The sequence below is a fragment of the Suncus etruscus genome, chromosome 12 (assembly GCF_024139225.1).
Source record: "Suncus etruscus isolate mSunEtr1 chromosome 12, mSunEtr1.pri.cur, whole genome shotgun sequence".
NCBI classification, from domain to species: Eukaryota; Metazoa; Chordata; class Mammalia; order Eulipotyphla; family Soricidae; genus Suncus; species Suncus etruscus.
This window is the reverse complement of record NC_064859.1, coordinates 9765970-9793421: the sequence shown is the minus strand read 5'-3', so window position 1 is coordinate 9793421 and position 27452 is coordinate 9765970. Positions and strand designations below refer to the sequence as shown.

The 27452-nt window shown below is 39.9% G+C and overlaps 2 protein-coding genes across 2 annotated transcripts in view; both read right to left on the bottom strand.

Moving 5' to 3' along the window:
• The window catches only part of HTR4 (5-hydroxytryptamine receptor 4), a 210657-nt gene that overhangs the window by 7383 nt on the left and 175822 nt on the right, over positions 1-27452 (bottom strand).
• LOC126024391 (host cell factor 1-like) lies at positions 1870-10915 on the bottom strand. Its single transcript, XM_049784800.1, has 2 exons — positions 10892-10915; positions 1870-5709 (listed from the first exon to the last, which is right to left on the bottom strand). The coding sequence occupies exons 1-2, from the start codon at positions 10913-10915 to the stop codon at positions 1870-1872; spliced, it is 3864 nt and encodes a 1287-aa protein (XP_049640757.1).

The following is a 27452-nucleotide window of genomic DNA, read 5'->3' as shown; positions in this document are numbered from 1 at the left end:
TTCCCATTAATTATATCATTTTAGTGTCTAACAGATAATACTTTCTCATCTCACTTTACCACACTGTATTCTAAGTAATATTTAAATTATTATTACAACATCTCTATAGAGACAGTTCTAGGTCTTTACCTATCTAAGTAATATTTAAATTATTATTACAACATCTCTATAGAGACCATTCTAGTTCTTTACCTATCTCCACTTCACAGATAAAAGTACTGAAACCCATAGAGATGAATAATTTCACCAGAAGTCACTCACCTAACAATTGCCAAAGCCAAGATATTGACCCAGGCATGCTAGAATCAAGTCTTTTTGGTATTAGTATTTCCCAATATTCTTTTTTTTTCTTTTCAAAGTCTTTTAATTGCTCAAATGGCACATAACTACATTGCATTGTGATAATATTGAGTCACTGGGGTTGCTCTACAACAGGTGAATAAGGAAAACAGAAAAACAGTAGGATAAGGCAAGTGGGCTTTAAAATGACTAAACATGACATTTCCCATAAAACATCTATTATACAAAAAGCAAGAGTGGGGGAGAGAGGAAAAGGAGAATGACTAGTGGCATGGTAGAAAAGGCAGGGAACTTCAACCACAGCTGAATCTCCACGGCAGAGACGAGGATATGCAAAAGTCAGACGTTCATTTTCAATCTTTTTGGGTGACCTTCTCATAACCTCTTCAGTGCACAAAGCATGAGCGTGAAGCAGAAAGTTGTCTAATTGTGGGTTCTCAAAGCTGCTCTCAAAGCTGGCTTATCTGGGATTGACATGGGCATTACTGGCCACTAGTAATACCCTCCCCAAGTCCTTTGAGGGTGAAACCTTCCTTCCTCTCCCTTCCACTTTACCTCTCTCCTTACAACTCTGTTAGGAGGGATGGCTGAGTTGAGGGTGTCAAACCTGAAACCAGTTCTGTCAAGGAAGGATCTTGGAGTAAAGCGGGCTGTGACCAAAGCAACTTCCACCTTTGGCTGTCTCCCCTGTGTCACAAATGCTGTGGCTTCAGACTATACAAGGACTCTGTGGTGTGCCATGTGGATCTCTATACAACCAGGGCAAAATTCCAAGAAAATTCTGGCAACTATCTTTACTGCCAGCTCTTCAGGGGTGAACCCTGTTACCATGAAGGTACTGGGACAAGCCCTTAGTTCTTGATCAGATCTTAGTTCAGATCAGGTGCAAGCCATCATGCCTGGATAATCAACAGTGGAAGCTGTCACTGAGCTGGTGAGTTTCAGGATGAAATAGGTTCCCTGTACCCCCTTAAAAGCCTGAAACTCAGGAGTCTAGGCAGTTGACAAGCTGTGTGGAGGCTGAGTGCAGGTATCACTGTGGTGACAACTGCTGGTGAAACATCACTGATATCTAGAGTATTACTGGGAGCAACACCACGGGCCCATTCTTCTTGTCATCATAGAGGACATAGTTGTTGTGATAATACTGGACCATTGCCCTTGCCCTCTATGCCCTTTACCTACCCAGCCTCTAACTGTGGGTGAAGAAAATTCATTGAATCTCAATGTGGGGTGACAATGCTGGCATATATGTAGTACCCATCTAGGAAATCTCATGGTGGGGGGAAGGGTTCAGAGTATACTTCCTGTGCTGGCAAAGGAGACAGAAATGAGAGATTTATCTGGGGAGTGGTGGTGCAAAGTGCTGCCACCTATAAGCTAAACTCCAGAATGCTCTGGGAGAGACAGTGTCTGGGCACAGGGCACCTACACTGATAGGTATGGTGGTACCCATAGAAGTGACCTGGAGTATCTCACAAGTTGATTGCCCTGAAGCTGCTGCCTGTTCTCAAAAAGGTCCTCATCCCCAAAAGAGGTACTACTTGGATCTCCCTCTTTGAAGCCGATTTAAGTCATGGTGGTTGAAGGGTACTGCAGTGCCTCAGAGGTTGTCCCAATAATAGTGGGACTAGGTGAGCTCTTGCGTGCAGGTCTGGGGATCAAGAGGCTCTCGAAGGGCTCACCAGCATCCATGGTGGTACAGGATGTGATGTGGGTAGAATGAGCCTCCCCGAGATGATCCACAGACATCTGCTGACTTAATCCTACTGTGGGGCTATCCATGCTGCCGGGATCACTGCACCTGACATGGTCACTCAAAGAGGTGGAATGCATAAAAGTAAGGCTGTGGTCAGCAGCCTCTAGGTCCAGGCTTGACACAAATAGTGAGGGTCTGGGATCCAGCTCAGTCATGGTGGTGCCAGTCCTGATCTGGCAGGTTTTGCTCAAGGGCTTGAGAGCATCCTGAGGACCTCTCAGCATCCCAGTGGACTCACTAGCCTGCATCACAGTGGGGGTGGAATTTGCTACACAGGTGAACAGGGCAAAATGCTGCTGTCCCACACCAATACTGGACCTGGCAGCAATGGCCTCTTGGCTCTCATCGGGTGAATTAAAGCAGCCATGAGGTCTGGCCATGTCGGAAGTGGAGGCAAATGAGTTGGAAGTGGAGGTGATTGTGTTGCCAGTGTCTGGCTTGTGGGTCTCAAATGAAGAGCTGGAACAGATACACCTTACACCATCACTCTGCTGTTCTGTTGTTGAAGTCCCAAGAGAAGCAGCTGCATCTTGCCTGTCACAAATAAATTGTATTTGGTGGCTATGAGAATGTTCCCTGTGGTTGGCTGTGACTGTGTTGGTGGCTGTATTGGTGCACATTCTCATGTCCTGGGTCTCACTAGGCATGCTAGAACATAATGTCACCATGCTTGATTGCATGATATCCTGGGTTGAGTCAGTTTTTATGACCTTGGCAGCGGGCTGTTCTGGAGTAAAGGAAGCCAACATGGACTCAGGGAGTTCATGACCCTGCTGAGCCTCCACATTGCTGGGCGCTGTGATCAGACTCCCCTGGGTGAGCTGGGAGAAAGGCTTCATAGACAGGACAGGTGTAGTGGGCTGGCCAGCTGCTGTCAGAGTAGTCTGGGCAGATGACACAGTGGTGGCAGTGGGGTTGATCACGTGGCTTGAGAGAGAGGCAATGGTACCTAAGGTGGTGATGGGTGTAGCCAGGGAGGCACTGATGCCACTGCTGCCAGCTCCAGCAAGGCTGGTAGAAACAGTGCTTGTCACTGTGCCTAATGTTGTGACACCTGTGGTGCCCTTCGTCATTGAAGTGGTGACATCTGGCTTGATGGCAGAGATACTGACGGGAGTAACCAGGTAGACACCTTCCATACGCATGGTGCAGGGGATAGTGCTGGGTTGTCCAGGAGTCCCCTTTAGCATCACCTGTGCCACTCCTTGTTGGTCAGGGCCAGTGGAAGTTTTGGGTACATTGGTGATGATTTTGGCAGGTGCCTTAGTTCCTGAAGTCATAACCTTGGTGGTGATAATGGAGACAGGAGACTTGATGCCAGGATTACTGCTTAGACCCATGGAGCTGGCCGGTGTGATAATGGCTGACATAGGGATGGTTTTAGTGATGGTGGGCTTGGTGGTACTTGGGGACATGCTGTTGATGCCCAGGATATTGGACTTATTCTTGTCCCCTCTGGCCTGTGTGGTAGTGATGACAGTGGCGGGTTTGCCATCTGCTGAGTTGACCAGCTTCAGGATGGTCCCTGCTGGCAAAGGCCCTTTGGTCTGGATGATCTGAGTCACAGGATTCACTGACACTTGACCTGATGTTGTTGAAGTCTGAAGTGATTTGGTCTGGACCACTGACATTACTTTTCCCAGATTGGAAATCAGAGCATTGCTTTTTGGGATAGAGATAGGATTCTTTACTAGGGTAATGGTCTTGGTGACCCCACCCATCACTGTGGTCACCACCTGTGCTTGCTGAGCTATTGTTACAGTCCCTGACTTATGCACTGTGATGACAGGGCGGGTGGATGAACTAGTCGTAGAAGAGACAGATGCTCCCACCTGAGCAGCTGCAGTCTTTAGCATGAGAGTGGCTGGGTTGCTCACTATGCCCGGTGAGGAAGCCATCTTCACAGTGGCCGGCAGGGTAGTGGTACCAGGTGTCTTGGTGACAGTCTTGACAGTAGTAGTGCCAGCTGGGATGCTAAGCACAGTGGGTGTGGGTGCTGAGGCAGGAGGGATCTTCTGGGTGGCAGCAGCCACTGCTGCCAGAGCAGCTATCCCACTCATCTTGGGACTGTTGCCAATTACCATCCCTTGGGCACTCTGCTTTGGCTGGACCATTCGCAGACCAGCAAGAAGGGAGGTCGCTGTAACAGGGTCTTTTCCAGTTTGGTTGGTCTTTTCCATGGTAACCAATGGGCTTCCTGTTGTAGCCTGAGGATCAGCCACTTTAGTTTTGGGTGGGACAGGCACAGAAATTGAACAGCCCGGCACTGCTGGCAAGACCTGGATGGTGTTGGTGGTTGAGGGATCTGCAACAGCCTGGTGCATGAGTTTGGGGTAGGAGCCTTGAGTCAGTGGCTGCAGTAAAGGTGTGACTGACGCTGTAGCAGGGCTCTTAGGAGGGTAGGCAAGTGCAGATGGAATGAGGTTGTATGTAGGACTACTGGCAGTAGCAGTAGTGATAGGTAATTCATATTTCTGAAGCTGCAGAAGGTAATTGTCAGCTGTTGCCACTGCTCCCCAGCTCACCTCTAGTGAATTGGTATTAGCCCTCACGAGTTGTACCCGGGCTGGAGACAGTGGTTTTTCTGTTTCTAAGTACCAGAGATCCTTGCAGCAGACCTGGTTGTTCCAGGCCTTTCGGTAGCCATCACGACCACTCCAAATGTACAAGCGGGTATTGATTGCTACCGCACAATGGCCAGCTCGAGCCCGGGGAATATTGTCTTCCAGGGTGTCTTTATCCATCCGAATGGTCTCCCATGCCATGGTATCCAAGTTGAGACAAGCCAGTGTGTTGGTGCACTTCCATTCCTTCTCATGTGTGGCTACTTTGTCATCATCTAAAACCAGAGGTACCCAGCCACCAAAGATGTACATTTTGTTTCCTATGGTCGTGGCTGAGTGGAGACTTCGAGGCAGAGGTGCCAGCCCACTAAGACTAGGCTTACTCCAGGTCAAAGTCTCAATGTCCAGTGTCCAGAGATCTCCAAGCCTACAGCCACTCATCCCTCCATAGATTACTAGCTTGGACGTCTTCCTGTATTTTTCAGTGTAGACCACGGCAGTATGTGACTCCCGGGGTGAGGGTAGTGCCCCATAAGTGATGGGGATGTCCCAGGCTACTTCTCCAGAGCCTGGACACATTTCCAGGATGTACAAGTCATTTAGATACCTCGGAATGTTGTTTTTGGGGTCCTCACTATCATTAGCCAGACCCCCAAACAGATAGCATTTGTTGTTCACAAGGGTGAAGCTGTGTCCCAGTCGAGGGCACGGAGGTGGCCCAGTTACAGGTGCCTTTGCTTTGAGTTTCTTCCACTTCCAGTGGCTGGCCTGGAGCTCGTAAAGATCACTGCTGTACTTGCCATACTCCACCATGCCGCCAAATACCAGCAGGCGACTCCCATCACACACAAAGCCATAGGCCGCACACCCTGGGGGAATGTCCCCCTTCACGGCTGGGCTGAACCACTGGTTGGTGGCTGTGTTGTACACGTGCAATTCGTCCACTATTCCCTCATTACCTCCACCAAATACTATGATAAGCTCCCTGATGGCTGCAGCACGGTGGCCATGGCGGGGTCTGGGCCCAGGCCCAGCCCAGCCCACTACACGCTTCCAACGAGGCAGCAAAAACACCTCTGGGTGTTTCTCGGCTGTGGCCATAGTTTTCAGGCGGGGCTTGAGGAAAAAGAGTCAACAAATAGGAAGAGATCACGTTCCTCACACATACCCTGATCGCACACAGCAGCTACTCCTGAAATGGCGACAGTGGCTCCATGGACGCCGCCTTCTTAGCTTTTTTCCCCGTTCTGTTCTTGCTTGCCCCCCCAGAGTCTCCCCAAACGAGTTCCTCAAGAAATGTCTGACCAAGAGGGTCCCGAAAACTCCACACTCCAAAGACCCTAGCTGGAGGCTGTCAAAGCCTTGCCCCAGGTTGGCTCTTTGGGGAGCTTTGCTTATGGGCTCAGCAGAGACGTCCTGGGGGCCGCCATCTTGTGGCTTGAATACTTGTTCTACGGGTGCTCACAGAGGACATGCTGTGTTTCTGCGCTATTTTCTTAATGAACCGGCAAAGGAGAACTTGCCCCTTTATTTCCTGGCACTGGCACACTGGCATAGCTCACAAAGGGCCTTGGAAGTTCTTTTCCCCTGGATTTTCATAGCCGTCTCTGTTTATTGTGTCTGCATTTATGATTTTATTCTTTGTTTTAGGGTGTGAGGAGAATAAAAGGGAAGAAGGGGAGAAGAGAGGGAGGAGCCTTTCACACTTGGGCTGGTTCTTAATCTCTCTGTGAGTGCCTTATAGTGGTGAACCAACTAGATATAGCGAAGATGACAGATTTCTAGATATAGAGAGATGACAGTGTGCAAAGAAAAATTAACCAAGAAAATCAACTCAAATTAACCCACCCAAACCAAGGGGCATTTAATATAGAAGAAAATACTCCAAATATGTCTTTTTTTTGGGGGGGGGGCCCACACCCATTGACACTCAGGGGTTACTCCTGGCTATGTGCTCAGAAATTGTTCCTGGCTTGGGGAACCATATGGGAGGTGAGGGGTGGAACCACGGTCCATCCTAGGCTAGCAAGCACAAAGCAGAAGCTTGACGGTTTGCGCCACTGCTCCGGCCTCCCAAATATATTTTAAGTCTTTTGTGTTGGTGAAGAATAGCTTAACAAAAAAAAAGTAAAAAAAAGAAAAAAAAAGAATTTTGAAAAACAATTTACTCACAATCTGATGATCAAATCCAGATAAAGTCTGACATTTAAATAGCAGTATTAGATAAATGCTCATTCTCCAACTTTAATCAGTGTTTTTGGAACATGATAAGACTAGCATTAGGGGAAGCTGAGTTAAAATTATGTAAGAATGCAGTACTCTTACCAATCTTCTCTACATATAAAACATTAAAATATTTAAGGAAAAACAGATTTAATTTGTTAACGAAAGAGGGATGATTCACCACTCAGCCAAGGAGACTGAGGGTACATTATAGCAGTGAAATAGGCCAATAAAAGGTCTTTGGGGACTACGACTACAATGCTCTTATTATGTAGATTAGTGAGCTGCTAATCTGCTCCATCAAGGACTCAGCTTTCTAAGGATTTCGGAAAGCTGTTATTCCTTAACATGGAAGATGCCTGCCATAATTTTAAATTTAAGAATATAAAATAATTCTCCCAAATCAGAAGGACCTTTTGTCTTCAGAGCAATAGCAAAGAACATCCTACATGAACTCAACCTGGTAGGTTTTACTCCAGCTGTAATGTTTCTACCAACTGGGTGCGATGAAAATAGAAGAATAAACAGAAAACAGATATTTCACTATAAATATAGCTGGACAGACAGATAGACATAATCAAAGACAGTTTGTGGGACAAAGAGACAAAATGTGTGAGAGACTTACAAAGCACATTCGGAGTTAGACAGGAACTGGCCTATTGCAGAACAGTAGGAGAAATCTGGAGACAGAGGAATAGCCACTTTTGATCGAAACAGAAAACAGTCACAGATGAAGGGGAACCAAGTTGAAGTTTGGAAAGGAAAATAAATGCAGGCATTAGTAGATAAGTAGACATTAACCTAAATGACCAAGCTAATAATTTCATATGTCTTTATTGGAGGTTAAGACGGGGAGCATGATTACACACCATGGTTATGCCATACCATACACCTAAAAACCCAACTTGTTTAAAGGTATCATCATGTTTTGACATACTAGTAAATTTATAGAAATTATTATTTATCTTAATAAGTAAGGAAATCAACACAAAAGGTATAAAGTTTCCTGCCCAATGTCACTCATAGAGTTAGGAGACAGGTTGAGAAAGTCAAAATTTCCCATTATCTTTCACATATGGCAAAGTTATATCCCTTCCTCCCAAGTTCTTCCTTTCAGCTGAATAGTAAATTTTTTTCAATAACCTTTCACTTTTGGCTAAGTTATATGTTCCCTTCCCTTTCTCTTCTTCTTCTTCTTCCCTTGCTTTTTCTCACTGAAATACATGGCAGATCACATACTGCATTCCTAAGTTATCTCATATAATAGACTAGCAATCTTGGGAAGTAGTATTATCTTCCTATACCTTATTTCTTTCTGCGAGAGATCTAAAGATTACATATTTTGTGACCAAGATAGCCTATTTACTAAACAGAAGGAAATATGCTTATTTTGTAATTCAGAAAAGTCTGAATTTAAAACTCTGAGCAGCACATTTCTCAGAGGCCTGGTTCTAAAATCCAGAACTTCCAGTCCTCCATTCCTGGATCATATTTTAAACCAAGAAAAGCACAAAAACATGGAACTGGTAGTAAAAATACAGTCCTAACTTTGCCTACGTCCCTAAACCAAACATCAGGTTATATCCTTCAGAGTCCAGGGGAAAGAAATCAAGATCCTAGAATTAGGGTTTTTAAAGAAAATTTATTAGGATAATTAAGCATTAAATTATTAATTGTTATTTAATAATTATTTAATAATTTAATATTTATTAATAATTTACTTATTATTTGCTAAGTGAAATAAGTTAGATAAAAGTTGTATGATTAGATAATTTGTATTGAAATAAACCAACAATATCATGCAAGGTTTTAAAAAAAAAGAGGGAGTAAAATTAAATTAAATTAAAATTTAAATTAAAACACATAAGCCAGTAAATATTGATAAGTAAGAGTCTTTGAGGCAAAGAGGGTAGAGATAAAAAATGGTGGAAGAGGTGTAAGAAAAGATGTTGGATATTCAAAAAAAAAAAAAACAAGAAATAAAGCTCTCTCTTTTTACCTCTTCTCTAATTAGATACGATTATGGTGAAGAATACTGGAAAATATATTGTATACCTAGTCACTTCCCTCATAAAGATTATTTCTTTATTATTTCTTTATTTATTTATTACCTCCAAATAATATCTCTTTTAAACAACACAGAAATTTTGTCTTCTGGACTTTATTTGACAAAATTAGTCACCTCTTTTTATTTGTTATATTTGTTATATACAACTGCACATGCATTTAAGTGACCTAGGAGACAGGGGATCTGTTTATTTTGTTTGTTTGTTTGTTTGGTTTTTTGGTTTTTGGGCCACACCCGGCGATGCTCAGGGGTTACTCCTGGCTGTCTGCTCAGAAATAGCTCTTGGCAGGCATGGGGGACCATATGGGACACCGGGATTCGAACCAACTCCTTTGGTCCTGGATCGGCTGCTTGCAAGGCAAACGCCGCTGTGCTAGCTCTCCGGGCCCAAGTTTGTTTGTTTTTTGTTTTTTGCTTGTTTGGGGGCCACACCCGGTGATGCTCAAGAGTTACTCCTGTCTATGTACTCAAAATCGCTCCTGGGTTGGGGGACCACCATATGGGACGCTGAGGATCAAACCGAGGTCTGTTCTGGATCAGCGCCTGAAAGGCAAATGCCCTACTGCTGCACTATCACTCTGGCCCAGAGGATCTACATTTTTTTTTTTTTTTTTTTTTGGTTTTTGGGCCACACCCGGTGGTGCTCAGGGGTTACTCCTGGCTATCTGCTCAGAAATAGCTCCTGGCAGGCACGGGAGACCATGTGGGACCGGGATTCGAACCAACCACCTTTGGTCCTGGATCGGCTGCTTGCAAGGCAAACACCGCTGTGCTATCTCTCCGGGCCCAGGATCTACATTTTTTAAAGCAGCAAACTAGATATATTATTAACCATTAGCAAGCAATGATGGCTGAGAGTGGCCCAGTCTTTAACTCAATCCAGGATTTATAAGCAAGGCAAACGAGGGACCACACCTGTGAGTTAAAGATGACAAGAGAATCTCCATCAGCAACCTCCACCGTGATTGTTGTTAAAGGATATGTTCATGAAGTGTACCCAACATGGTTTTTATTAATATTTACTGGAGCTATATTACTCAAACTTCAACTTTGGAACATAAAGGTGATCTCAAAATAAAAATTATTTTAAAAAAGCGGGGTCAGCTGCTTGCAAGGCAATTATCCTAAACAATGGACTATCTCTGCTGCCCCACTAACTTATTAGTACAAGCTATGGCCTAAGATGCTACCAGTAAGTATGTTTGAATTAAAGTGAAGGCTGACTTAACTTGCATTCATATATAAATACTTATAAAGCTTTAGGCAGCAGTTTGGAACATATCTGAGCAAGGCCAGATAGAGGAGACAGTTCATTGTCCACATTTATATTGTTTGGAGGATTTGTTGCAGACTAGGAATTTATTTGGTTGATAGCCAGCTACTTGGCATTAGGTATTAGGATATTTCAATATCAAGAAAACAAGGCTTGAGCCTTCATACCTGATCTTTGAATAGCAATGGGCCTGGCTGCCCATCTGAACCACATGAGCATGCATGAGAGCTCAATTCAGCAAATTCTACACTTTTTCACAATTATATCTCCTGTCATTGGGTGAAGACAAACGAGGGAGGGGAGGAGGAAAGCAAATAAGTCTAATCATAGATACTCCCAGAAGGCCAAACTAAAAAGATTCCCCAACAGCACAGCAGAGTCAAAGAAACCCAATATAGAAGACACACAGAATTCCACCAAGCTCAATAAGCAAAAACAATAACCCAGAAGCCTCAATCAGCACCAGTTAGCTTTGTAAATTCTTAGAGTGACTTTAGTGATGCTATGGTAAGGCTGTTTAATGAACCAAAGAAAAAATGGTGATAAAAACACAAGCAACTTTGAGGGACAAATTGAGAAAACTACAATAAAAAATGAAATGTATGGTATGTGATATTAAAAAAAATAATAGAAGGTCTGAACATCAGAATAGTAAACCTTTAAAAAAATAACAAAAGATGGAAAAATATGAAAAGATAGGGCACAGCTGGGCTCAGAGCACTCCGCATGCCAGGATTTCTGGGTCTTTGACTGGTATGTTGGGGGCTCTGGGCAGGACAGCTGGCCACAGGCCCCCTGGGCTGACCATCTAGTCCAGGGGACCAAGGTCCCCCCAAACCTGGTGGGTCTTCAAGGCCACGCCTGGTTAATTGGGCCCTGGGGGGAGGGGGGAGAAATTCCTCCCTAGGCATCCAAAAACTATAGAACCGCGCAGGGGCTCACGCCCCCGCGCATACTTCATGTACTTCATGTATTCAGAATATTCCTTATTCTTATGTTATGTTTTGCATATACAGAATGTTCATTTTGTATTCTGCCCTTTCCCACACCCATACAAAGCTCTTTTTTACTCCTTAACTCTCTAACCCCCTCTCAAACATCACTAACCTACATTACTCTTTTTAACTTCAGTAGTGTACAATCCTAATCACAGTCCAAAGCTGTGCATTGTGTGTGACAACCCCAAACTGTTTCAAGATACATAAAATGGGACACGTATTTCTTTAGAATATTTTGTGGTTTTTTTCGGACAGCCTATAATTCTTACTAAATTTTGTCTTATACAGTGATGATTCTAACCACTTTTTTACCACTTTTTATCTTCTCTTTTTGAGCTGTTTAACAAGGAATTTTGGTGGAAGAGTCCCCCAGTTTAATGCTTACGATTGAACCATGTCATGGGAATCATTGGAATTGTTCTTATGGCCCCCATATGCGCCAATAACACCACGTGGCATTGCTTCTTATTTGCATAGGCACATTAAAATGGGAAAATACTATACATACAAATAAGATCCTATTTAATAGAGATTGGAACACACAAATCTTGTAGTGCAGAGGGACCTTACACCCTGAACATTGACATAAACGACCTGGCACAGACCTCAGAAGAAAGGGCATAATCCATTCTCCCCTGAACCAGGAAAGCCATCCACGAAACATCCAGGACTGGTCTATAACATCACCTGGCAAGCAATCCTCTACCACGGAGACCTACACTACTCAGACTTTGACCTGCTCAAAAGAGACTTCCCTTAACACTGAGAAGACTTAACAACGACAACGACCTGCTTACAGGACAAGGCTCCCTGCATTGCCCTTTGATTGTGAGGTGAAAGGAGAGGATGCTCCACATCCTGACTTCAATGTAAGATATGGCAGATTCCAGGATCTTAATACAGAAACATGATACCAACAACAGAGACTGTGTGAAAAATAAAAGTGTGGTTGGCACTACAGACAATGTATTTGGATTGCACGATCTAGCTTGCCTGAAGCCTAGACTTGGTCTTGTGCCAGGAAACTTCAGGGGTCGGGTCTCTTTGTACTTAGGCCAAGGTTATTTCTTTCCATGTCCCTCATATTTTGGTGGGCCTATGCAAACAACAATTGCCACTCTAACACCATTTTTACTGTGCTCCTTTGACTCTAATCCTTAAAAAGAACTCACTTAAAATTTGAGGTTAATGTAAGCTAATATGCATGTATATGGAAATGTAAGAAAATACTATGCCTGTAATGTTAAGGAGTTACGTAAGTTTTATGGCTTTAGATTGCTTTGTGTACTGTTAAGAAATATTATAATGTGTTACAATCTGGGGACTTGAGGACAAAGTAATTGTACATGGATTCTGTCTTATTTATCTTATTGTTCTTTGGCTGAAATTTCAAAGTTAAGATATCAGCAAGGGGACTTCTGAGAATTATGTTATGGGTGATGGTCCTTCCACTGTAACTTTACCTTGTCCTCTTTCTTTGGCACCCTTGTTCTCATAATTAAAAATAAAAAAAAATAAAAAAAATAAAAAAAATAAAAAAAATATGAAAATATAAGAAATAGTTACATTCAAAACTATTGGGTACCTTTACATGGAAAGATATAAGAATAAAGAGTCCGTGAAGAACAGAAGGTGAATTTGATTAAGAGCTGTTGCCAAAAAAATCATAGATAAGAATTCCCATAGTTTGAGAAATATAGGCACCAGATTGAGGAGGCCCAAAAGGATTCCCGTAAAAAAAAAAAGAATCATGTAAGAAAAATATTCAAGACATGTTCACGAATGACAAAGCCCAAAGATGATGACAGAATAAATATTGAAAGTAGCAAGATCAAACAAGGATCTTACATACAAAGGAAAGCCCATAAAGATTCACAAGCAGATCTATTAAATGAGATTCTTGATGTCAGAAGAGAATGAGGAGATATAGTACAAAAACAAAGTACATTTCCAGCTAGATTATCATTCAGATTTGAAGGAACAATACAGAGCTTCAGGGACAGATATCAGCATAAGAATTTTATTGCCTTAAAACAAGTTTTGCAAGTATTAATGAAACTTCTTAAGAAGCCAGACCAACTTCTCAGCACTTCGTATTAGGCATTGCGTTCATACAGCATATGAAGTTGCCCTCTACTAGCTAAAGAAATGTTTGTTGGGGCCGGAGAGATAGCATGGAGGTAAGGCGTTTGCCTTCATGCGGAGGTCATCGGTTCAAATCCCGCACCCCATATGGTCCCCCGTGCCTGCCAGGAGCAATTTCTGAGCCTGGAGCCAGAAATAACCCCTGAGCACTGCCGGGTGTGACCCAAAAACCACAAAAAAAAAAAAAAAAAAAAGAAATGTTTGTTTATTCCTATCATGCAAATAAATTTTATACATGATCAACAATGAATTAATGTTTTATTTATAAGTAAATTTATAAATTTGTATATTAGATCTGATTGGGTTCTTTTGTCTTTTTTGTTTGTTTGTTTGTTTTTGGGTCACACCCATTTGATGTTCAGGGGTTACTCCTGGCTAAGCGCTCAGAAATTTCCCCTGGCTTGGGGAACCAAATGGGATGCTGGGGGATTGAACCACAGTCCTTCCTGGGCTAGTGCTTGCAAGGCAGACACCTTACCTCTGACACCTCTCCAGTTCCATTTTTTGTCTTTTTTTTATATAGAGATTTTTATTACAAGCCTTTACTTTTTTTTTTTTTGGTTTTGGTTTTGAGGCCATACTCTGTGACACTCAGGGGTTACTCCTAGCTATGCACTCAGGAAACGCTCCTGGCTTGGGGGTATCATATGTGATGCCAGGAGAATGAACCACGGTCCATCCTAGATCAGCTACATACAAGGCAAATGCCCTATCGCTGTGCCACCACTCTGTCCCCACAATCCTTTACTTTTTATGCAGATACTTAGTGTGTCTGTAATATGTTCTAATGTAAAGCCATTATCCCCTTTTTTAGAATAAAATACTTATTTATACTTTATAGGCTTACTGAGATTTTCTTTTTAAAATTTTTAAAAAAATTTTTTTACTTTTACTAAAATTTACATTTGTAGAATTTATTTAGTTGATTTAAATTTTAAAATGTACTAGCACATAATTTTTCATAATAATGTTTAAATTTATGTACATGGATAAAAGGAAGATATATAGCTTTGAAAAACTCTATGAACATTTATGAAACTATATAAACGTTTTTCTGTGATTCCACTTTCTGACTAGTGGAGTAATAGTGACCAGTGGAATAATAAGCTTTATCACAATTCTGTGACATTTCAGGAGTTTTCTCTATTCATCTATGTGTGGAGACATCACCACCTCCACAGTGAAAACAAAATCTTTCCCATATGTGGGATAAAAATAAACATAGTAAGATAAAAACAAATTATCAAAGTTATTAAAACTGAAGATTTTGTCTATAGAACTGAGTAGGCTGAGGTTGGGAGAAATCCTTGAGACACTGGTGGTGGGAAATGAGTTAAATAAAAAGTATAATTAATAGCATTTTAAATTCTAGTAATTCAATAAATTTTTCCCATTGAAAAGATAAGACTTATGAAGCAGACAGAAGAAAGTGTTAGTTAGAAAGTTGAATCATAGAAAAATAATAGTTGAGAGTTCTCCAAAGATTGAGATAAGTCTTTAACTTTTTTATGACACTTTGAGAACCTTGTATTTCCTGTTAAACTCCATCTCCATGACGAACTCTTTTCAACCTCAAAGGGTCTTAAGCACAAAGGTCAGCTAGCACCATCATTTGTTGGGTATAGGACCAAAAAGAAGACTACATTTGACTAACTGGAGAGGACCAAAAGGGTACTTCCTTGGGTAGGAAGACCATGATGACTGTTTTTCTCAGATGAGAAGTTCCAGAACTTTCAAGCAAGGACTGGGATACAAGTCACAGACTTGCTTGTTTCAAAGCAAAGCTCACTGTCAAAATAAGAGGCAGCTCATTAGATTTTTATAGCATGACAGATTCCTTTCTGTAAAATCACTTCTATTCTACACATCTTCAACAATAGTAAAAATTTTTTTTTTATTTTTAGGTCACACATAACTCTGTTCAGGACTTACTCCTCCTGGCTTTGTGCTCAAGGATCAGTCCTAGTGTGTTAAGGTGACCATATGGGATGCCAGGGATAATACCCTGGTCAGCTGCATGCAAGGCAAATGCCTCACCTTCTGTACCTTTTGCTTTGGCCCCACAATTGTGAAATTTCTTAAGGGCAATTTTCATTAGTTTTTTAGTAATAATACCTGGTAATAAAGCTCTAGACACTGCACAGCAGTAGTCTATTTGGATCTATTGGCTAAAGCAAATCACATACAAAAATATCCTAGCTAACATTGGTTAACACAAAAAATTGATGGGAAAATACAAGGACTCCTTTGATGAGATAACTTTGAAATGTTACCTGTTTTTATACCCACCAATTTTAATTATATGGCACTATACATTTAATTACATGGCACTATAATCTCAATATCTCACTTTAAACATCACTCTGAGGGCACACTGCTCAAGTGAGTCATAGTGAGCCTTTTCTCCACACTCAAATAAAAAGGCTTTGGTTTGATCACATCAGCTGTTGTCAAAAATGTCCTATTTTTTATCTCCTCATACTCTTCTATGCTAGGTACTTCTGCTTGTCACTAACAGCAGGCTAATGTTTGGCACATTCTGATGCTTTCTGCTCTGGAGAAAAACTATTAGGAGACAATAGGCTGCTATTGATAAATACCATTCTCTGTAACATAAATAATGAGATCCTACAGTGGGTTGTGTTAGTTTGGTCAAGACTTTCTTCCATTGGTCTTGGTCATCAGTAGTTGACTGGTTATAGGTGTAGTGCTAACATTGAAGAGTTGGTATTCAAATGATCTCAGCTGCAATGTCCTACCAAGCAAGACTATAGCCATATTTGGTGTTCTTTTTAGGTTCCTAGGACATCAAGTATCTAATCTGGAGAAAGACCTCTCTGCATGCTTTGATGGGGAGGCAATATGGTGTGAAAAGAAGATGCAAGATTAGGAATGCAAAATCTAAATAGAAAATAATGACTGCTGAATCTGCCCAGGTATTCTGGTCCAAGTTGATACCTCTGTGGCATTCTCAAAAAGGTTGGAAGCAGATTCCCCTTTCTGCATTAATCATAGCAGCCCATCACCACACCATACACTATCCCACAGAAAAGTCTAGTTCTATAACTGAACTCAAATAATAAGAGTAACTGACCCTTCTTGATGGGACCAGACTATGGTCTAAAAATTATGATATTTTCAAAATGGTAAGGGTCAAGGCTCTCATTAACACTCTGGCAGCAAAAACCCCAGTCATCTCAATTTAATAAAATAATTACAGTAGTGTCAGACCAGTAGTATCATAGAAAATCTGGTGGGAAAATTACGTAGTAATCTACTAAAATCAGTCAGCCTAAGCAGTAACACAGAAGGCTCTGCTAGCACCAGCCACAGCCCAGTAAATACTGAAGAAACTTAGTAACACCATGGAGAGATATAACGATTATTTCAAATTGACCTTTGTTGATCTAAGTTTTGAGAATTTCATCTGCCTTTGTGTTGTAATAAATACATTAAATAAATCTGGTTGTGTCTGCAAAGGGGCAGAAATTTGACAATGGTGAAGAGATCACAATAGTAGTGGGATTAGTGCTTGGAAATTTAATGCCTCAAATGACTTTATTATCAACAACTTGGCAGATCCCTGTGGTATAATAAAATTTGCCCTTAAAATTCAAAATATGATAGTTTTTCATACTGTATATATTCTTTGAGCTTCATTTTTCAATTTTTAGAGATAATCACACTTGTCAGTGGGTTGTTGGAAGCTTCTAATAAAATTATGTAGATGATATAACAAGGGTATCTGACACTTAGGTGCTTACAATGAAGAGGCCATTCTGTTAAGTTTTTGAGAGATGCTACCTCACTTGTGACAATCATCTTTTGAAAGAGTAATGGTAAAAACTGCTAACATTTCTTCATTTTTTACCAGACACCAGCATTTTATGCTTGATAATATGACATCCTTAAGTGGTTGGAAACAAGCATTATTTTTCCATTCATATGCCCACTTGACATATGAATAAAATTAAGTACCTAAATTGGGTAATTTATTCATGTTTATGTAGCTGGTTAGAAATCATAAAGATCCAAATATAGGTGATCTGATTCTTGAAAAGGAAGGCACTAAGTTTCTTATAAAGTTCTAAATAAACTCTGTCACATTATCTTTTCTGATACTTTCTGTTTAGTTTTTAAGTTGCTGTTGACATGTTTTTTTAAACAACCATTTACAAAAGTAAAACCCATCTTAAGGGTCATACAAAAAGAGACTGTCAGCTGAACTTAGTTTATCCCTGCTTTAGAAATATTGTTTAAGGGCCCAGAGAGATAGCACAGCGGTGATTGCCTTGCAAGCAGCCGATCCAGGACCAAAGGTGGTTGGTTCGAATCCCAGTGTCCCATATGGTCCCCCATGCCTGCCAGGAGCTATGAGCAGACAGCCAGGAGTAACCCCTGATGAATGCTGGGTGTGGCCTCCCCCCCAAAAAAGAAATATTGTTTAATAGAACAGGAAACTAAAACTCAACCCCCTACAAAACTAAAATCAAGACGTGTGTGTGTGTGTGTGTGTGTGTGTGTGTGTGTGTGTGTGCAAGAATTACATCTGGCAGTGCTCCATGGGGTCTGTGTTCAGAGATCACTTATGACAGTGTTGTGGACTATATGAGGTAGTGTAGATCGGGGTAGCATGTAAGGCTGCTGTACTGTCTCTTACCTCTACTATTGCAGTTTTATATATTTCCAAAAATTACATGTGTGATATCAAGTGTGCTATTACAATATAAGAAATTATCTCTGAGTTGCAGCGCTATACTCTCCAGGTCAGTTTTCAAAAGAATGGTAATTTTCTTTTTAGAACAGAATCAGACTGAGAACAAGAACAAATTGATAACAAATACAAGGAATAGTGCTTCTGTCTCTGTGTGCAGAGATCTCTCTTGGCAGTCAGTGTTCAGGGACTATGTAAATTACCAGGAAACAAACCAGCCAGCATCAGCCATGTATACAGCAAGAAAAGATATTTACATACAAATTTTGTGGTATCACAAAAGCCTTGGGAGTGAACAAATAATTTTTTTCTATAAAGCAGTTTAGAAAATTTGTTCCATGAGAAATATGAGCCCCAGAGGTATAGTGGTCTGTCAGACATCAACCCAGTGTAGAGGAAGAATGTAAGGTGGGGTCATTATTTACATTTTATTTGTTCAGTCAGGACACCATAAGAAACCAACAGCTATAAGGAAGTTCTGAATTGCAAAGACATGCCAGAGAACTAGAAAATAGACACATAGACACTGCATCCACTGAAAGGGCTACTATTAGATGAGACAGAATTCTGAAATGACTTTGGCCTTTTGCTTTTGTAAACTCACTGTTTTTGTTGAGTAGATAAATAAATCACTAAGAATGGTCTTAATAAGACCACTCTTTTCTGGTTTCTGATATCGACTCATTCTCTAGACAACTCATCCACTTTGGCCAGCTGGGACAAGAACACCCACCAGAAATAGTGCTTTGGCTCAACCAGTTTGGGATGTATTACTTAAAATTATAAAACCCTGGCTTGACTTCCTCATCTAAAACATTAGTAACTGATGACTCATATGGTGGACAATTTCCAAGGATGATAAAGAGAGCTTGCTCTGAAGTTTAGGAGAAAAAAAATTAGCTGTGTGTGTTGGGGGGGTTGCTTGTTTTCTGGCCAAGAATTTCATCATTAAGCTGTAGCGTATGGGTCACACTTGCACTCTGTTGATAAGAAGACCATATACTAAAGATTATCATGCTAATTTAGGTATACCCCAGGATGGAATGAAATTGCATGTAACCCTTTAATGATATTCAATACTGAGGAAGACTCAAGTGAAATTAAATTATCTGATTTCAACTAAGTTTTTTAAAGTACAGACGCTGTCTGACCTTTCCTCCAGGGCTCCAGGCCAATTTAAATGATATCATTGAAGCTACCAGGATACCCACACATATTATAAAATGTCTTCTGAGTCAGAGGTAAGGTTTCTTCAAACTTTGATGATATTACTTCTGTATCATACCATCTACACATGAAGAAGAAAATGTATTTAAGATAGGAAAATCTTGGTTTAATTATTTTATTTTATTTTATTTTATTTTTGGTTTTGGGCCACAGTGGGTGGTGCTCAGGGGGATACTCCTGGCTCAGATATTGCTCCGGACCATATGGGATGCTGGGGATCAAACCTGGATCCATCTTGGGTTGACCATGTGCAAGGCAAACACCCTACTGCTATGCTTTTTCTCTGGCCTCCATTCATATATTTATTTTGAAAGGTTCCTCAGCACAGTCAGGAGTCTCCTGAGCACATCCAGACTGGACCCCCCCCCCAGCCCCACCAAATTACTTTCAAACTCTTTCACAATAATTGCTTTCCTCTGAAGTCTTACACATTTTATTTTATTTACTTAGAAACATCACTCTGTAAAGGTTCTGTAATTTCACCTGACTTTCAAAGAAAGCAAGGTACATAAATATGAAGGTGGTTTATTTTTTGGGGTTTGGGGCCACACCTAACAGTGCTCAGGGTTTTCTCCTGGCTCTGCACTGAGGGATCACTTAAAGTGGGCTTGTGGCACCATATGATGGCCTTTATAGATGAGATAGCACAAAAATTTCTATTCTAATAATAAAAAAACAGGCTCAGAGAAATTTATTGGCTTATCCAAAGAAACACAACAGGCAAGATTGGAGGCTTGGATTTAAGTAAATCAGTATTGTTTTGAGATTAAATTTTATAAAATCTATAAAGTACCAAACTTAAATTGAGGCTCACAAGAACAAGATCACATCCAATTCATACATAATCACCTATTGGTAGAAACTGTATATAATACCATGTCTCCAATAATAAATGTCTCAACCAAAAATCTTCATAATTTATAAATGGCACAAATTAATATAGAAGGAGACATAGACCTATGTAGTCACATGCAAGAAGTACTGGGGAAAAATATCCCTTTTTGACATCTTTTTAAGTATGTTCTGTTGTCACACTTGCATTTGTGAAACATCTATTGTCTAGTCACTCTTCATTATTGCTATATTCTCTGCTCTCAATAAATTTTATTAATGGTAAAGTGATGGCATGATATTAGATGTCTTTTTGACCCCATTGTACCTATTCAAATGAAAGATAAATTACATGATCAAAGGATGATGTCAGTAAGAATAAAGTTAAAGAATGTCAGAGAAAAGAAATACACATATACATACTTATATAATCCTTTATTTCTGGTTAAAATAAATGAGTTTTAATGAAAAACCAATTGATGGCTTAAAGAATAGGTTTAACTTTGGTGTTATTTGGAATTAGTTAACTTTAAGTCAAGAAGAACACTACTCAAATAGGTATTTATTGTTTACACACAGTTGACTCTTCTAGAGAAAGGAAAGGAAAAGGACATACAAAAATGGCATATATTCTTGTTTCAAGTACGGTTCCTGCTTCTAAAGACAATAGACTTTAAGTATGTCTTTTAATCAGTGATATGGGGGGGAAAGTTTATAGTAGTGTCTATAGTAGTATTCCATTTACATATCTATGCAATTTCTGCATCCAGGTTAATGTCTTTGAAGTACAGCTAAATTTCTTTACCCAGATGATGGGAAACTAATACTTACATCATAGGGGTTCACAGAAATTGCTTTCCCACCAATATGACACCAATATTCACCAAAATATCTAAAGTTACTAAATCATCATCAGTTCTATTTTATTCTCTAATCCTTTTTCCTACTGCTTATCTCACATTCACTAACCTCCAGACACACAAGCCAAGCTCATTTCTGTCAGTCTGCAATTCTTGTTTCTTTTGCTTGACATCACATTCTTTCTCCCAATTAACAGACTGTTTATTTTCCTTAGGCTTTCTTGAACAGGTCACAGAGTTGAACTCCTTCTAGAAGCTTTGACTGACTTCTCCATATAATATACATACCATCTCTTTTGTCATTATTCTTTGTAAAACTGATAAATAAGATTATCTAAATCTGTATGTGTGTGACTTTTATTTTCTGATCCCTAAAAAAGAATATTTTAAATAGAATTCCAAAACATATTTAGCCAGTAGTATGTACTAATTCATTGTTAATATTAAACAGGTTTTCCCATGGCTACTCCAAAGTGAAAACAGGTCATTTGAAAAGAAGAAGAAGAAGAAAGAAAGAAAAAGAAAGAAAGAAAAGAAAGAAAGAAAGAAAGAAAAGAAAGAAAGAAAGAAAGAAAGAAAGAAAGAAAAGAAAGAAAGAGAAAGAAAAGAAAGAGAAAGAAAGAAAGAAAGAAGAAAGAAAGGAAAAGAAAGAAAGAAAGAAAGAAAGAAAGAAAGAAAAGAAATGAAGGAAGGAGATAGAAGAAAGAAAGAAAGAAAGAAAGAAAGAAAGAAAGAAAGAAAGAAAGAAAGAAAGAAAGAAAGAAAGAAAGAAAAAAGAAAGAAAGAAAGAAAGAGAAAGACAGAAAAGAAAGAAAAGAAATGAAGGAAGGAGATAGAAGAAAGAAAGAAAGAAAGAAAGAGAAAGAAAGAAAGTAAGAAAGAGAAAGAAAGAAAGAAGACAAAAAAAGAGCAAGAGAGAGAGAAAGAAAGGGAGAGAGAGGGGCCACAGCGGTAGCCTAGGACAGACTGCAGTTCCCATGTGATCCCCAAGCCAGGATGTATTTCTCAGTGCTTAGCCAGGAGTAACTCCTGAGCATCACTGGGTGTGGCCCAAAACAAACAAACAAACAAAAAACCCAAGAAAACAAAGAAAGAGGGAAGGAAGGAAGGAAGGAAGGAAGGACGGAAGGAAGGAAGGAAGGAAGGAAGGAAGGAAGGAAGGAAGGAAGGAAGGAAGGAAGAAAGGAAGGAAAAAGACACTCTTCCAAGATTTCAGAAATGACATTGAGCATTTCTGCCTGAACATACAGGTGCTTCACAGGAGATACTTCACAGAAGGTTCATATTTCATTCTAGGATACAAGAGCATTTTCTACATGATGGAGAAAAATCCATAAATAGACGCATATGATTCTGAGAAGCAACATCTGAAGAAATTATTCATAAGAGGACTGCAAGCACCAAGAAAACTATGAAGGGGAACAAATTAGGAGGGGGCAAAAACAAGATTTAAGAGGGAAGAACCTGGAGAAGCTGTTTAAGACTCGAGGTAACCAAAAAAAGGACAGACATGAGGGACCTGGACTTACCTTATATCCATTTTTTTGTAACCCATGAGCAATAGTATTTGATGTCAATTTGTATGTGAAGAGGATTCTGAAATCCTCATTTTGCATATTTTGCATTTTACATATGAGATGACAGAGGAGTCAATAGTTTCACATAGTTAGAACAAATACCCTAATCCTGATTGCTGGTAAGGGTGTTTGGACTGTGCTCTAGACACTTGAATTGGGCCTTGTATTTAATTTAATGAGTCTAATATTCCAGGAAATTTGGGATAAGAAAGATTCATAATAACAATAACAAACATTTATTTTAACAAGAGGGACACACTCAAAAATTTCACTCCATGTCTCTTGGTTCACTGTTGTTATGCTCTCTTGAATTCTCCTATGGTCTACATGAGAAAGGTTGGACTTGATACCCTTCTACTTTCTCAGATTGTGGGATGACCATTCCAGATAGAGCTGTTCCACAGTGTTCCAGACTCTGGTGCAGGTGGCCAACAAATACACAGGTAGGAGATAAGTTGAATCCCATAACCTAGGGGACCAGGGCTTCTGCCATTTTTTTTGAAGAGACCTTTATGCTAGAGACAAAAATTTCCCATATTCAAATAATGAATGTTCTGAGGAATTAAATGAACTATGAGGTTACAAGAAACTACACAGAAATGAGGCATTGGATTGACTTTATTGTATGTTCAAAATTCAATTGGTAAAAGGAAAAAAAACAAAAAACAAAATTCAATTGGTAGTTTAAGAGTTACTATTTAGGGACTAGAAAATGACAGCACAGAGGGTAGGTCATTTGCCTGGCACACAGCCAACCTGGGTTTGATACCCGACATCCCATATAGATCCCCAAACCTGATAGGAATGTTCTGTGCACAGAGCCAGAAATAATTCCTGAGCTGCCAGGTGTGGCCCAAAACCAAAATTTAAAAAATTACAATTTATTTCAGTATATACTTCATATGAACATTTACAGAATGCATACTATAGTAAATAAATATTTAATAATGTCCATTAATAAATAGAAAAAATTTCTCAATACAAATAATAAGTCTCTGTGGGTTCCTATTTTTCTGAGAAAACATTCTTGGAACCTGCTTCAGAAAGTAAATAAATGGTCATAAAGTGAAGACTGCTCTTCATAAAAATAAGTTAGAATTGAGGACTCTAGTAACTTCAAAGCTTTAGTTTTAAATAAATTCTAGATATAATTTACAGGATCATCAACTATAAAATACAATCATCATTAAAATTTGGAATCCTTTAAAATTATATAAATAAATTTCAGAATATTCTATGTACTGCTGCCAGGTAGTAGGGAAGGGGTGATTGACCCAGGCCACAACCTCTGCCACACCTTCTCACAGGTAGAGGGAGAGGGGAAACCTTATTGCAGAATATTCTATGTACTTATAAGTAGATTGTACAAGGAAACTTAATGTAAATATTCAATGGTAATTGTACCTAATTAAAATGTTAAGATGTCAGCTAAATTATATTAAACTATAATTAATAATCTTTCACATAGACTGCCAGGTTAGAAAAATAACCAAAAATTAATGTGGTTCAGTAACTCAATAGACTCTAACATGCTTAGCTGATCCCATAGACCATAGTCTAGCCCATATTTTAATGCTTTCTTTATGGAATTTATTTTTATGAATCAGCTCTACTTTATTCATATACTTTACTTTTTCATGTAAAAGAGGTCTGTCTTTATTTCATGTGATTGGGAAATTACTTGGAAAGTCAGGCTCAGTCTTACCAAAATTAGCCTGTGTTTTCCATTCCAACCACTTTACTTTGATAAAAGACAGTACATTAAAATTGTTTCTACCCCTTTCAGAGTTTTGCAGTGTATAAACATTCAGTGTTGATATTCATGGAAAAATGTGGAGTGACCAGATGAGGACATGTAGAGGAAAAATGGACTCTTGAATTTTTTTCCACTCAGAAAACTTGCTCTCAAAATGACTCACTTTGGAAGAACATGTTCTTGGTCCTTGAGAGTTCAGGTGAAAACAGGGTAACCTCAAATTCTACTAAACCTATTAGATGGCATCATATGATTTATAGGAAGTTCTCACAACCATGGCCCACTTTTCATCACCAAAACTGTGCCCAGTTGATAGAAGAGACTCTCTTTGCGGTCAGAAAGTCCAGAGTCACATCAGCAGTCAGCACTTGATTCTGTGCTCTGTTCTTCCTCCACCACACTCATACTCAACACACATTCATGGAGGGGGGCTGTTGCAGAGTCTTGTCCCCAGATTCACGACCATGGTACCCAATGTCATGCTGCACCCTTCTCTGTAACAGAGAAAAACTATTCTCCAAAAGGTGTTGCTGCCCTTCTTCCAATATAGTAACAGGAGAAACTGTGACTTGGAAAGCAGAGTGCTGTGGCTCTAGTCAGTGTCAAGGTGTAAATTAGGACTGTCTTTCATATTGCTGTCTTTATATTTAACAGAGGAACAGTTCCCAGTTGCATCTGCTCTACTGACCAGCCTAAAACCCAGTCTACATACGGTGCATTTTCAAGTGGTACAATATTTAATATTGAACATTTAGGAGTTCTAAACCGTTGTCTTCAGAGGCTTTTCTTTCTTTTCTAAGGCAAGATTTTGTTGTCTCTCACCCCACCACAAATTAATCTTTTACAGTACAAGAGAATTCTTTTGGGGCATCTTGGTGGTTTTGAGGCAACCAGTTTCTTCCTCATTCCAGAGTCTCTTTTCTTTCCAGTTTAAGCCCATAATTTAAGTAAACATTGACAGAAACAATAATTGACACTTCTTGAGTAGCAGGAGAGTATGATAAAGTCCTGAGATACTATTACTGATGCTATAAACATTCACTTTACACCAGGACTTACTGGTCTTTACCTCCCTGGACATTAGTCAGGAGCAGTTAGCAAGAATTACAGGCTCAGCATCAGAGAAAGACAATTAGGTCATTCTGAAGCTCAAGGCCGGCCAGGGTCTAGAAGGTGCCAATGAGGAAATGATTTATTTGAAACAAAGTCAAGATGCACGAAGTCTGGGAATTTTTGAGGTAGTTTATCTGTAAAGTAGCATCCAGAAATGAGGAAGACACTTAGAAAGCTCTAGTGAAAATGTCAGTTGACAGAGGTTGAAGGGAAGGCCTGGAATGGAAGATCAAGATTGCAAACATGTTGGAAGCAAAGCCAGGGCTGAAATTTGGTCCCCTGACTTCAAGTTTCTGCTCTCCTTTCTTCAGAACTGATGATTCTTCCTAGTTCACCTGAAGGACAAGTATCTGCAGTGAGAACTTTCAACAATTCTCTCTCCTTTGGGATCAGAAAGACTTGATTTAAGGAATCACGAGCTTTCCCACAAGCTTCCAGAACAAGTCCAACTTCTTTAATAGCACTCCACTGTCACAAGTTCAAGAGTCTTTATGATTTCACCCGTTAACATCAATCATCTCAGAACAAAAAGCTGAGATTTGGCATTGGAAGTGGAGACAAGGAAGCCTGTCTTTTGCTGCCCTATAAAAATTCTAGAAATACAGTTCTTTTAGACCATTTCCCCTGTCCCTTCCCAGATATCTATCTTCTAGAACAAACTCTGAAGAGCAGGAATGCACCTGGACCTAAGGAAGGAACCTTGAAAGTCTGTTACAGATACAAGGCTAGATAATAGAATACAGGTTTAGATCCAGACATGCAGGAAATGCACTGGTAACTGGTGCCAAGCAGAATAGGGACACAGTTTGAATGTGGTCATGGCAGATGTGAGCAAGACAGAAATGTGTGCTTTTGGAACAGGACTCAGACCGAGATGGGTGCTGGGAGAATGTGTTTTGACAGTGTATGTGATCAGGCACAGCAAAAAAGACATATTTGGAGACATTTATGACTGAGATAAGACACAGTGAGTGAGAGTGTTTGGAATAAGTGAGACAAATCAGGCAAGGAAGGGAATGTACTGGGGATAACAGCATGAAGCAAAGGCGAGATGCCAGAGATGAAGTACTGAGAGATGAAAAATATCCTTTCCTGGGGAACCCTAGGAGGAGAACTCCCAATAAACAGAGAATACTGTCATGTCCCTTGACTCCCAGAATGACATCTGCTGAAATCCCAGAGGACAAATTAGTGGGTATGGGTGGATGCTCCAATGGCAGAAGTTTGGTGAAGAGATGTCAGTGCAGTCTTGTGTATTGTAATGAAGACCTGGCTCTTTCTCCAAGGGATGGAAGTCTTCTGAGACATTGACCCAAAGGCCTACATGTCTCTGGACTGAGTAGCCACCAAAGGAGAAGTTGATGTGGGGTTTCACTGACTCTCTCCTTGGCCACCACACTCCATTGCATCCCTGGAGAGGGGAAAAACATGATAGAACCTGAGAGTTCGAATAAGTGTCACTGGAAAGAGGCCAACATGTTTAGGAAAGTCCCCTGAGCCTTGCAGATACGTGGTTAGCACTTGTCTTGGAATCTTTGACAAGCAACTCTATAGTTTTTTTGTAAAAAAGTCCAGTCAGTATCTCCTTCCTATGATTCTAATTCTGTAATTAATACTCCATGTTTTCTCTCCCCTGGACTATACATTCCCATTCCTTGTCTTAACATAATCACAATAATGCTTCATTTTTGTTAGCTTTAAGGGGATGGTCCTCAGAAAAATTATGATCACTCATATGGTGCTAGAAAAAGAGAACAAGTCTTCACAGTGAGCCTAACTTTTATCAAACAAATTTTATTCTAAATTTACCATCTGTGAAAATGGTACTAATTTATGTGGAGTTTGTCACCAATTTTCATTTTTTTCAACACAAACAACTACCAATCTCGTAGTCCTTTATTATACTGAGATAATTTATTTTATCTGAGCCCAAAAGTAGGACATTTATTGCAGTTGAACTTCATCTCATTATTTTGGTATCATTTTTGTGAAGTCTAATTCATGACAGCTTCAACGTTTAAGAAATGACAATTTTAGATAGATT

Coding starts and splice junctions, on each gene's coding strand:
- LOC126024391 (XM_049784800.1), bottom strand. CDS start 10,915: ATGCGGAGTGCTCTGAGCCCAGCT. Junction 5,710..10,891: donor GGAGTGCTCTGAGCCCAGCT/GTGCCCTATCTT, acceptor GCCACAGCCGAG/AAACACCCAGAGGTGTTTTT.